This window comes from Canis lupus, chromosome 14 (assembly GCF_011100685.1).
Source record: "Canis lupus familiaris isolate Mischka breed German Shepherd chromosome 14, alternate assembly UU_Cfam_GSD_1.0, whole genome shotgun sequence".
NCBI classification, from domain to species: domain Eukaryota; kingdom Metazoa; phylum Chordata; class Mammalia; order Carnivora; family Canidae; genus Canis; species Canis lupus.
In genome coordinates, this window is record NC_049235.1 from 19954236 (window position 1) to 19968003 (window position 13768).

Consider the following 13768-nt stretch of genomic DNA (forward strand, 5'->3'; position numbering starts at 1 on the left):
GTCTCATTTTTTTTAGTCCAGAAAAAAAATAATCTTTATGTTAATTTGAAACTAGTAGGTGTTCAGGATTAATATTCATAAGAGAATACATGTGAATTTTCTGAATTCCTAGTTGCAGTGACTTCTAGATACTCAGAATACAGTGGGGATCAAGACAAAGATGTCCTAGACCTAGTGGATTTTGCGAGTCATTATAGTTCTCTACATACATTAAATGTGGAATAAGGATGGTAAAAAGGAAAAAGTGGAGCATTAGGAATGTACAAAACAAGGAATTAAAAATAGTTTCCTCCTTGAGGAAGAAATATTTCAACTGAAGCTTCAAGGGTCAGCAGGAGCAAGTTAGGCTCAGTGGAAGAGTTTTATGAGCATTGTAGACAGAACAGCATGTGCAAAGTCCTGGAGAAAAAGAAGCACATAGAACATTCCAGGAGCTGAACAAGAACCAAGAGGGTACTTAGAGTGAGGGAGAAAGTGGCAGGAGAAAAGGCAGAAGAATGTCTTGGTAGAGGCCAGATCCTATACCTCTTTAGTAGTGTTAAGGACTTTGGAATTTATTCTGAGGGCCATAGAAAGTCCTTGAATATTTAAGCAAGAATGTGGCAAGATCAGATTTAAATTTTTAAAAGATTACTACAGAGAGTAATTTAGAGGAAAGCAGAAGAGGATACAAGCAGAAGTATCTGAGATAGGAGTGGAGATGTTGCAGACAAGTGGTGATGTGCTCTAGGTCCTCTGTAAGACAGAGCTTTGTGTTTATTTTTATTTGTGTGTGTGTGTGTGTGTTTATTTTGAATGGCAGATAGAAGTTTCTTTGACGTTTGATTTTCTTATGTTTCTTTTTTTAGGATTTTTTGTGGCATCCAGAAGTTAATGGTTCCATGAAACAGTGTATCAAAGTGTGGACGGAGGTCTGTATTTGAAAATATAGGCCTTTCTGGTTTTAAGCAACCAAACTTAAAAAGCTCATGAACATGCATTGTTTTTCTCACTTACTCACCTGCCCCACTCTTCTGTACTTTATGCCAACCTTCTTAATAGTGACTGAATTGTGCTGGATTGAACCTGTCACTTTACTGAGAAGAGGGAGTTTTGATCCAGTACCTTTGCTGCCACCACTCTGACCCTACAGCAGTTATGTTTATAGCATGCTTTCCAGACAGAATTTTCTGTTACTGCTGTAGCCCAGTTAATTCAAACCCAAGTCATCTTCCTAGTACAACATACATTATTTTGAGTGTTTTCCCATGTTGTCCTTCAGACTCATGCCCAACTTCTTAAGAAACCTTTTTTGTTGTTAAATAGCCTGTTTTCTTCCCTTTATTCATTACATTTGGGACCGAAAAGTCAAGCCTGGTGTATTTTGGCTTGTAATGTTCGGAGATAAATTAGATATAAGGACTAGCATGCTATTAACCTTGAAAACCCCTAAGTCCTCACAAGTCTATTCTAGAATCTCCATAGTAGTCTCCATATAGCTCTTGGTCTGTCCTTTAATTAAACCTCTATTCTTTCCTAGAGGTGTTTGCATTCAGGATGGATAAAACAATATTCAATTTTGTTTATTTTGTTTTTTTAAATACTTGTGCCACAACGGTATTTTTCTTTGCTTCTTTTCACATTACATGTTTAGTACTCAACCACTTCATACACCAAATAAGCTTCTATAGTCAACATTTCTAATTTTGTTTCTTTGACAAAATGTGTTTAAGTTTTCAAAAAACAATGTAGACAACTTCTGGAATTCAACTTTCTGGAAAATTGCAGTCTCACGTAATTGTATTTTGTTTTTGTTATGTTCATTGCAGAAGTGTAGAATAATGTTACATGTGTATTTCAAATGATTTAAACATATGTTTTATATTTGTGCTGGACCTGAAAGTGTATCCATTAAGGTAGTAGAAATTCACAGTTAAATAAACATCAGTGTAGCATAATTTACAGGTCCTGCAAAATCACAGAAGACCTTTATTATTTACTTACCTGGAGATATATTGCATATCCAGATTTTCGGTTCTTATAATTTGCTAAAACTAGTTTTTGGAGCTTAGCTTCTGTTGTAAAATTCCATATGACTATTAGGAGAAAGGAAAGATTCAACTTATTTAGGGAGATGGCCGTGTCATTACCTAAGATTGAATAGTTGATTGATGTATTTAAAGGGTAAGTATATGGGCAGCCCCGGTGGCTCAGCGGTTTAGCGCCACCTTCAGGGCGCTATCCTGGAGACCTGGGATTGAGTCCCACGTCAGGCTCCCTGCTTGGAGCCTGCTTCTCCTCTGCTCCCCCCTCCCCCAATAAATAAATAAAATCTTAAAAAAATAAAGAGTAAGTATGTATACATGTAGTTATGTATTTATTTTTGACTGTTTTCGTAGTAAGCTGCTAGATCCAGAGATACAATGATCCATATTTTTATGATTTTTATGTAATATTGCTAGCTTTATACTGGGTATTAGGAGTGTGGCTAGAAATTAACCTCAGTCTCAAACCTCAAAAAATTTGTAATATCTAGTAGATAGTGACTTTCTGATGAATAATAAGATGGTAATATGAAGAGTAACTACAGAATGAGCACAAAAGACTATAAAAGCACCATGGATAGAGGCACCTAGCATGGGGCTTGGTTAGGTGATGGTTTAAGCGAGCTTTACAGAGGAGGTAATATTTCCAGAAGAACTGTGGGCTTAAAAAGATAAACTCATGAACTGAAATAGTATTATTGAAGCCTACAGGCATAAAAACAACATTGAATTAGACAACTCTACTGTGATTCAACAGATATTTATTAATCACCTGCCATTTTCTAGGTACTAGTCTAAAAACTGCTGATACTCTGGTTAACTTAATTGAGTTCCTCTCCTCAAAGAACTTCCAGATGAGTAGCAGATTAATTAATTAAGAAAGTAAGATGACGAGTACCAAAATTGGGGGGAAGGATAGGGTGGTATAGCAAGATTAGAGAGTAGACACTAACTGTAAGTTTTCAAAACTAGTTTTGAGATAAAGTGATCTTAAGGGTGAGGGCCTGGTATGAGAAAGGAGGGTTGTTTCATGCACAGGAAATAGCATATGCAAAGATACTGAAGATAGAGCATAGCCCATTCAGGGAATCTTACCAGCAGTTTTAGTGTGGCTGGAGCTTGAATTCAAAGTGCTTCTTTAATTATGTTTGGTTTTGGCTGTTAACTCCATGTGCCTCATTTGGGGAGAGAGTTGATAAGAGGTGAGGTAAGCAGATACTAGATTATGAATAGTATCCTAAGCTCTCTTTGGTATGGTACAGATTTGCTCTATCTATCTATCTATCCATCCATCCATCCATCCATCTATCCATCCATTTTTATGTTACTTCTAAATACATCGCAGTTTATTTACTAAAAGTAAGAATATTGGATTGAATTTATCTTGAGGGTAATGAGAACCTCTGAAAGGTTTAAAAAGAGAATGATAACATATAGTGGGGTAGTCGTGGAAAATTAGGCTAAACTGTGAAGAAACCAACAATTTAGACTTAATTCTGTAGATGAGTAGTAGTCATGAAGAAGTCAGGGCCTCTCAGGTGGGATTTGGAGAATCTGGGTATGGTGTGAAGTGATATGTGAAGTTACTGGAATAGAAGATATTGAATAGGCAAAGAGTTTAGAGACTAAGAGAAGAAGGCTCAGTAATGGAACAATAAAAAAAAAACTTGAGAAGGGGCAGCAAAAGGGGGAAGAGGAAAAGCAGGAGAATAACTAATGTAGCACACAGAGGAGGAAAGTGTCTTTAAAAAGTAGACAATCAGAAGTATCACTTTAGGAACTAGACAGGGTAGAATTAAGCTAACAGTGTGGGGGATCCAGAGTTCCTTCATGGGAACGTGAAGCCCCAAATCCAAACACAATCAATTGAGGGATAAGTGAAAGATAAAGGAAATTATCATAGCGAGGGCAAAATGCTCTTCCAGGTAACCTGTTGGCTAACAGTGTGAGAGGGAAGGATTTGAGAGTGAGGCAGGATCGAAGGAACACTTTTTTGAGGATAAAGATGATTTAACATTTTATAGATGGGGTAAGGAAGGAGGCTAGAGCATGAAGACAAGATTAATGAGAGTTGGAGATCAGTTATTCATGGGTATAGCCCTGGATGTAGAGTGAGGCAGCAGAAACACAGAGTAAGTATTAGCTACTAAGAGGAGTAGGGAGATAGTTCTTGACTCTGTGACTTAAGGAAGATAGGCTGGATGAGGTGGTAAAGATGGAAGAAGGAAGGCTAGAGCACACAAGCCATGTAAACTCTGTTTTCTCTATGAAGTTTGAGAATTAAAGGTTATATTGAAAGTGAGAAGGAAGACAAGAGGGACCTATAGAAGGGAAATAAGTCTTGGGATAACCAGTGTGAAGAATGAGAAAAGGTGCCACCTAGAGATGAAGAAAAAGTTTCACTAAAATAACAGTGTAAAATGAAGCATGCTAGACTGAAAATGAGAATATCTATGAAGGAAATTATTGTTATTCTTTTTCTTCACTTTCATAATCTTCTATACTAGCACATATTACTTTTATAATGAGACAATATCTGTCATTTTTATAGATGAGTCAGATTTTTTCCTAATCAGATTTCTTGCTTATTTTTAATTGTTCCTTATGGACATGATTATAATATCAGGTCTTTGATGTTGTGGAAAGTACACTTCAGGGGTCATAAGGCTTAAGTTCTGGCTTTGTCCCGAAACAGGCCTCGGCAATACCCTATAAACTTTTCTGAGTCTGTATGCTTAATTTTATAAGGATGTATAATATCTTCTTGCCTGTGTCACAAGTGGCAAGAATCTATATTAAAATGAGCTAATTTAAGATAATTTAATAAATTACTAAGTACTATATATTTGGTGGTATTAGTAATAGTACAATTTGCATTTGGTGAGGATTTCTACCAAATTTCCTCTGGGGTTTTTTTGTTTCATTTTGTTTTGTTTTGTTTGGACAGTGTAGTCTATAATAATACTGGATTTTGCTTTCTCAAAGATGACATTCTTTGTATTTTATTTAACATTTATACCATGTACCCTCTAGGTTTCCCTGAATATTTTTTAATTTACTGAAATAATATGCTTGAGCTTTACTCTAAACAGTTTACTCAGAATTCAGAACAATATTAGGCCATATTAGATTTTAGTGATGTGTTTTCTTTTTTTTTTCTTTTTTTTTAAGAACATCAAAGAATTAAACATACCAGCTTCATGGCATCCTGTTAACCACATAACCATATAAGGCTTTAGGTACTGGATGTTCCATCTAGTTATAACAAGAATCCAGTAAGAAACTCTATAAAATTAAAATGCATTTAGAAGAAAAAACTTAAATTTAAGGCAAAAAGTAAGTCATGTCACTTATATTAATTCCCTTAACTGGATAGAACACTATTATAAAGATTTTTCTTTATTTAGGATTCTGTTGCAAAACCCCATGTGATTGTAGCAGGAGCTGCCACAGTAAGTTATTATCTGTATTCTTACATAATGATTTTTGTTTCATACTTAAGGACATGCTAAGAAACAGTTAACTTATGTTAAATAGAATTCTTGATTGTACTTATATTTCAATTCCCATTTCTATTATAATTAATGAGGCTGATGAATTTTCATGAAGAAATCTGAGTGAACTTCGTAAACTTGGTGTTAAATGTCAATATTATTTTATATCTAAAATTACATTCTTTTAACTCAATGTTATACATTGAGTGTCTAATTTTACATTAGCTTTTTCTAATTGCCTTCATAGATTTCATGAAATAATTTGACTAATTTTTATTCTAATGTTGAATAAAAATGGGAATTATCTTAAAATAATAACGTCTGCTACAATAGAGCAAATTATAATTTTTCTGTGATAAATACTGAATTAATGCCTAATTTTTACTTCTTAGTGGTCTATCAAGATTCACAATGGTAGCAACGAAGCGCTTTCCCAATATAAAATGAACATTACCTCCATAGCCCCACTTTTAGAAAAACTGGCAAAGACTAGTGATGTTTATTGGGTCTTACAAGGTAAGGAATGAGTAATGAACAAATGTCATTTTGTATATATTCTGAGGGATGAGTTTTTATTGTTTCCTGTTTCAAGAAGCAAAATTACTCCTTTATGAAAATAAATCTTGAAATACGGTTTGTAAAATTAGAATAAATTTGAGTTATTTGCTTTCCTTTTTTGAACTTTAGGAGTGGACAGACTAATAAATAAAATAAATAAAAATAAATAATAAATAAGAATATCCCTCAAGGTCGGGACGCCTGGGTGGCTCAGTGGTTGAGCGTCTGCATTTGGCTCAGGGCATGATCCCAGGGTCCAGGATCAAGTCCCACCTCAGGCTTCCTGTGAGGAGCCTGCTTCTCTCTCTGCCTATGTCTCTGCCTCTCTCTGTGTGTCTCTCATGAATATATAAATAAAATCTTAAAAAAAAAAAATCCCTTAAGGAGCCTCCGCATACAAAAAGGCTGCAGAATATAACAAAGAGAATAAGTTCTCAAAGGCAAATGAGATGTTTAGCTCTTTTTTCTTTTTATTTCTTACAAAATATATTTATTGTAATTGGGGAAATATAAAATTATTAAGTCTGTTTCATAACATTAGACCTATTGGAAGTAAATGTACTTTGGAATTAACAATATATTTCTATCATACCATCTAGCTTATACTTGGTAATGAAATTCTTTAAGAGAAAGTTGACATTAGATCAAGTCATTTCAGGAGTTTATTAAATGTCCATTATTTAATGCCTAGCATAATATGATATCGCCTTGGATATTTTAGCAACTCAACCTGCTTGTTAGAAATTCTTATGATTATTTCCAAATTGAATGTCAAGTTGAATGGAACAACAGAGTGGTGATAATCTGTTCCGTATATTATTTACAGACTCATTGTTAACCTTTTTCTTACTAAAATGAGAAAAAACTAAATTATTTATGGTAAGTGATAAGGGACCTTGATCCTCAATAATATTACTTCCTAACTATGTCAAGAAAGCAGTGACAGTAGAAAAGAAAAGATTGACTGCTACTCTTAATTAGGCATTCTTCCCCAATCCAGTTTTAAATTCCCATTGCCCAGTAGAACTCAATATCCCCAAATTTTAAACTCTTAATACATACTAGAACATAAAAATGTTTCCTTAAAGCTGTGTATGTAAGAGGAAAAAAAGGGATAAAAGTTCTTTAAATTTGAAGGAGATACTGATTCAAAGCATTGGAACCGTAACAACAAAATATGAAATGCAATCAACTAACTTGCATGATCGCAATTTCTACTGATAGGGACTTTTTAAATGTGTTTTAAAAAATATGTGTTTCATGTGCAGATCCTGTTTATGAAGATCTATTAAGTGAAAATAGGAAAATGATCACTAACGAGAAGATAGATGCCTACAATGAAGCTGCAGTCAGTATTTTGAATAGTAGCACCAGAAATTCTAAATCAAATGTTAAGATGTTTAGTGTTTCCAAATTAATTGCTCAAGAAACCATCATGGAATCTTTGGATGGCTTACATCTCCCTGAATCAAGCAGAGAAACTGTAAGAATTCTTGTATTTGTCAGAATATAGAAACTATAATATCTTATTGGTTATAGCTATACATCACTATAATATGGTTAACAAATTATTTATTTTATTCCAGTCTTAATTACTTGTAGTTATTCTGTCTAAGCATATATCTATAAATAATTTTGCTTTCCATCTCCTCGCTGAATATAAAAGAGGGAAAGAGGTTATGGAAGGGAGGAAATGAAGCTTCATTTATTGAGTGCTAATCACTATTAATATACCTTATCTCCTAAGAAGCTTATACGTTCTCAGCACACTCATGTTTAAAAACTATTACTTTATGTTCTCTTTGCCTTAAACCTTAAATTTATAACATTAAGCTTCTGTGAAGAGCACATTTTTAACATATGTAGGATCATTTTTATTATTTCCTTATAGTCCTTATACCCTAAGTATTATTCAAGGTATGTAGTAGTTACTGCACAAATCCAGATAGATGGATGGAAAGGGATTTTAGGTTAAATAAAGAGAACTGCATAGTTGTAACTTTTCACACACAGTAGAATAGATATTATGTAGTTAATGTTTTCTTATAAAGCAGTGATTCTTAATCTTTTTGAAGAGCACATAACCTCTATAAATATTCAGTAAAAGGCAATGATTCTGTTCCTGACATGTAGAAAAATGCATGTTTGCATAAACACACACATGGTTCTCCATATGCTTTAAGGGGCTTTTTGGACACCCCCCGGAACTGTTTAAGAAGCTAGGTTGGAGTTTGTAGGCTAGTATCTTCAAGAGTGCCAGATACAGAACTTCCTGAAGTCACAGGGCTAAAAGGATGAGATTTTCTAAATAGTTGAGTATTTTGAATGCTTAGGCTTAAGTAATCATTTTAGAGTTCCAAAATTCCCTAAACTATAAAATTTTTATAAAACTAGATTTGACTGAATTTTCAACTAGACAATCTTGGCAGCTTGTCTAGAAGATTTTTATTATACTGAAACCATGTTGAAGAGTCCACATTTTATTTGACATTGGAAATCTTAAAACTTTAGACCCGTAAGTGGTCCATAAACTGTAAACCAAATGAAAAGCGAATCACAAATATTGTTAGCTAAGAATTAGTGATTTTTTTGGCAGACATAATTTTACATCTTTTTTTTTTTAAAATACCTAAAGACTAGGACTCTATCTTAAGTATCCTTGGTATCTTCTGTGTTGAAAGTCTGCTAATTAGAATTCTTTGGGCTTTGACATCTGTCCGTATTTTTTTCACCAAAGGTCATGGCCCATTAGCAACCATGAAATCAGTATTTTTTTTAAAGAATAGAATAGAAAAATGTTAGTGTGCATTCCAAATAGTAAGGGTAGATATTGTTTGCTGTATATGTGTTCTGGGTCACATTACAAAATGAATCGTTCATTTTGGATCATAGTCCAGGAAGTTTGAAAAACCCTGAACTGGCTATTACAGCTTGAAGGAATATCATTATTTGCATGAGTGTTTGGGAAATGGTAGCAAAAAAGTACAAAGGCATTTTGGTTTCAGTGCTGAAAAGTCAGTAGTATTCACAAGAGAAAATCTAATGCAAGATATATTACTGACAAGATAATAACCAAATAACTTGATTTGTTCACAGAGTGCAATGATTCTTATGAACGTGTATTGCAATAAGATTTTGAAGCCTGTAGATGGTTCCTGTTGTCAGCCTCGGCCTCCTCTTACTCTCATCCAGAAGCTAGCTGCTTGTTTTTTCACTTTATCTATTATCGGATATTTAATTTTTTATGTAATCCATCGTAATGCTCACCGGAAGAATAAGCCATGTACTGATTTGGAAAGTGGAGAGGAAAAGAAAAATATTATCAATACCCCTGTGTCTCCATTAGAAATACTTTTACAGTCTTTCTGCAAACTTGGCCTGATAATGGCTTATTTCTATATGTGTGACCGTGCGAATCTATTTATGAAGGAAAACAAATTTTATACACATTCAACTTTCTTTATTCCAATTATCTACATCTTGGTTTTGGGAGTATTTTACAATGAAAATACTAAGGAGGTAAGAGTCGTTTCCTTTTTAGCTCATGTTATCCTTTATATCTCACTATAAACTCTGGATTAAATAAATAATATCATTTTTCATGCCAAAATATTCAAATATGTATATAGAAGACAAAGGGATATTGTAGTTGTACTTTGCCTGGTGGACTCTTAACAGTTGCCTTTTTGAAACAGCTTGGAAAAAGTTCAGAGTCACGTGAAGATAATTGAAAGTTGATAAATAATGATCTGTGAAAAGATGTCATAACTTAGTGTTATTTGTCTGTTTAAGGATGGAGAAAGTGGAGGTACTTCCGATTTTATAATGGTCTGCAAAAATGAGATATTATTATCTATATAAGGTTAAAAAAATAAGTGAAAACATAATTAAAAAATGCCTATATTGCAAATTTTGTATTTGTATATTTAAACAGCCAGAGATTGTATATATACAAATTCGAATGTACATAATAATGTGGGCACTGCTTACAATATTCTGAATTTACTATTTTAGAATTACTGTTAATTGCTCACAGTGTTAGTGTAACTTCTTTATAAGGCATGATTTATTTGAATTCATAAACTCTACTGTAAGAAATAACTCTTATATGAGGATGACTAATCAGTTTTTTCATCTCCAGTGAGAATATCCTTGGGAAAATAAACTATAATAATAGACCCTTTTTTCACAATAAAGTGTAAGAGAACTGTAAGGTCTTTTCTAACTGAAACTCTAAGATTTTTTTTTAATTATAAAATGCCATTTTTTAGCTTTACAAACATATCTGTCATAGTTTAAATGTACTCTTAATATAAAACCATAGGTAGCAACTTAAATATTTAAAATCTCTCTTAGGGGATCCCTGGGTGGCGCAGCGGTTTGGCGCCTGCCTTTGGCCCAGGGCGCGATCCTGGAGACCCGGGATCGAGTCCCACGTCGGGCTCCCGGTGCATGGAGCCTGCTTCTCCCTCTGCCTGTGCCTCTGCCTCTCTCTCTCTGTGACTATCATAAATAAATAAACATTTAAAAAAAGAAAAAGAAAAGAAACTTAAAAAAAATCTCTCTTAATTTATATTAATTTTCAAATTCATGTTATATCTTAAATAGCTTTATTATATCTTTTATCAAATCAAATGCCAATCTTTGTTTTTCCCCCCAAGGTTCTTTTGACAGAAGCATTAGCTTTATATCCTATAAGAAAAATTTACTTAATAATAGCTTTATAATGAATTTTTTTTATAATGAATTTTAAAACAGACTTTGGTTCTTTCCACAGACTAAAGTGTTAAATAGAGAACAAACAGATGAATGGAAAGGCTGGATGCAACTTGTGATTCTGATTTATCATATCTCTGGAGCAAGTACAGTAAGTATTTTGAATTTAAGTTCAGAAATCATAGGAAATGGTGGGACTTTACTGTTGCTTTCAGGGCTTTCAGGGCATCACCTCTTTTGTGTTTTATATTCTCCACCATTTAGAGAACCATTTTATTTCCCACCCAGTCTTTATTCCTTAACCATTCTTCTCCTACCACCTGACTCTTTGAGAATATATAGTTTTAAGGCAATAATTTATTTGTCATACCTTGCCTTAATTTTAATTTATAGAAACAGCTGATAACCTAAGAGAAATAATACTCTTATTAATACTCTTAGGTATTATTTCATGCCACCCTGTAGGACAGCTAATGTAAACTCAGGAAAAAACTATATAGATGCAAAGGATTTCAAATAGGCAAGTTACTATCAAAAGAAATCAAAATAGATGATTATATTTACATTCTGTTCTTACTTGCATTTTAGGACGTTTGGCCAACTATTTTTACTCCTTTATAGTTTAAAACCTTAGACCTTCTCTTGCCTCAGTATTTACAGAACTCCGGTGCTAATGGATTGACCATTGTACCACCCATGTGCCCTCTTTCCTAAATATTACGTCCTCCATGAACTGGAGGACCATTTCTTTGCTCATCTATTGCCTTCGGTACATGGACAAAATCATTTTTTCCTTCTCCCAGGAATTAAAAGTCGGAATTCTCATGGTCTCAGAATACCTTGGATTTGTCAGGGGTAGAAAAAATGTATCCCCAGTTGTAATATTCCAGGTACATTGCAGTTAAGGTCAGCTTTTGAGGGTGAACTTAGGTATCTAATAACCGCTTTTCATGCAAGCTTTACAGTGAAGATACAAACTAATTTCTATAAAACATGTTTTAAAAATTTAAGAAACTCATTCATAATTATGGAACTACCTGTTTTTTTATTGCCTTTGCTTACATAAGGCACACATCTGTAAATAATATTTGAATCAATGATAAATTGAGATAGGAGGGAAGTATTGTCCAGACAGAAATATTTTGAAATTTCCATAGCAGCAGTTAAGGTTTTTTTCTCTAACAATTTTTCTTTAACAGGTATCTCTAACAATTTGAAAATAGTATTATTCTTCATTGAGTCTTTTAATCATTTCCAAAAATTGTCAGTGATTTTATGGATGGTTTGTTTGAAGGGCAGCAGATAAAAGAATGAAGTATAATTTATAATTTATACGGAAATTATATGGCTATGATACATATATATGTGGCAGCAATGAAATTCTCGTAATGCTGCAGCTGAAGGGGACCTTGTGCATTCAGGTGGTTACAAAAGATCCCAGACAATAGAAGAGATCCAAGGCAAGGAGAGATGAGGATAGTAAGTAAGACTTAGTTTATGAGCCCAGTTCAGAATTTGGAGGATATATTTGTCAGATTCTCTAAAAAGTAAGTAGAGATGAATATTGAATCCTAGAAATCTCTCTGACATATGAATAAAGATTAGATTAATTTGAGAGGGAAAAATGGCTTTGTTTTAAGAAAATGCCACTTAGAGACATAATTAATTGCTGACATATTAAAGGGTGATACTCCTATTAAAAAAATCAGATAGAAAGAATTAATGGCAGATTAAGTTCCTCAATTCACTGGTTCCAGAAAGAATTTGGATCATAAAAAGATGAAGGCAATTTGGCATTCTATTATAATCATTTGCTAAGCTAGCATTCTAATTCTAATATATCTTAGACTACATCCCAGTATATCCTAAATTGCAATTTAAAAAAAAATCCCTGTTCTGGAAGGACATACTTTTCATTAACAGATCATTTGTTATGATTAATTAACATATTCCTGTTCTTTTATATAATAGGATTTTGTGGTTAAAAATTACCTGTATCTACATTGGCAAAGCATTATAAGAATGGGTTATAACGTTTTTTGGGACTTGATTCTTGGATATTTGAAGGATTACCCTCATTAAAAACATTTTAACTGCCATGGTTATTTTAATTATCTAATCTTAATGTTTTTTATTTTGAGTGAAATATGTTAAACTTTAGTTGTGCCATGTTTCTATACCAAAATAGAAACTATAAAAAATTACAGAGAATTATTAAAATAATCTGGATGGTCTGGCAGATTGCAGTTGTTGGTATAAACATTACTTTAAAACATAATTTATAGAAAATATGGATAAAGTACTGTGAATTTAATATGGAGAGTACAGTGAGTTGGGTTTATGCAGTAGATGATTTTGTGTTCTACTGTGGGGTTTTTTTTTTCCCTTTGGGAGTTTTTTTTTTTTTAAGATTTTATTTATTTATTCATAAGAGACACAGAGAGGCAGAGATACAGGCAGAGGGAGAAGCAGGCTCCATGCAAGGAGCCTGATGTGGGACTCGATCCCGGGTCTCCAGGATCACGCCCTGGGCCGAAAACAGGCGCCAAACCGCTGAGCCACCCAGGGATCCCCTCCTTTGGGAGTTTTTAAGCAACTTTCATAAAACAATCTGAATAAAAGATCTTGAGGGAAAATTTGTGGGACTAGAAAAAGACCAGAATCAGAAGCATCTAGCTATTATAATTTCAGTTGGAATTCCAAATATATTTTAATACTAAAGTTTTGTTGTAATACTTGACTCATGAAAGATAAAAAGAAAAATAATTTGGATGAAAGGAGACTAAAGAGGAATGACAGCTAAGTGCAATGTATGATCTTTGATTCAAGATTGTTGTAAAAGGGGCACCTGGGTGGCTCAGTGGTTGAGCGTCTGCCTTTGGCTTAGACCAAATCCTGCATTGGGCTCCCCAGAGGGAGCCTGCTTTGCCCTCTGCCTGTGTCTCTGCCTCTCTCTCTGTGTCTCTGCCTCTCTCT

The 13768-nt window shown here is 33.7% G+C and overlaps 1 protein-coding gene across 5 annotated transcripts in view; it reads left to right on the forward strand.

Annotated features, from left to right (window-relative positions):
* Nucleotides 1-13768, forward strand: part of CASD1 (CAS1 domain containing 1) — a 48981-nt gene that overhangs the window by 16971 nt on the left and 18242 nt on the right. For all 5 annotated transcript variants that reach the window (XR_005369379.1, XM_038556838.1, XM_038556837.1 and 2 more), the window contains exons 5-10: nt 849-911; nt 5432-5476; nt 5911-6034; nt 7345-7559; nt 9173-9595; nt 10854-10943. Coding sequence is in view for 4 of the 5 variants with exons in the window: in XM_038556838.1 (XP_038412766.1) it covers nt 849-911; nt 5432-5476; nt 5911-6034; nt 7345-7559; nt 9173-9595; nt 10854-10943 (960 nt within the window). In the remaining variant the exon portion in view is untranslated. The remainder of the gene's footprint in view (nt 1-848; nt 912-5431; nt 5477-5910; nt 6035-7344; nt 7560-9172; nt 9596-10853; nt 10944-13768) is intronic.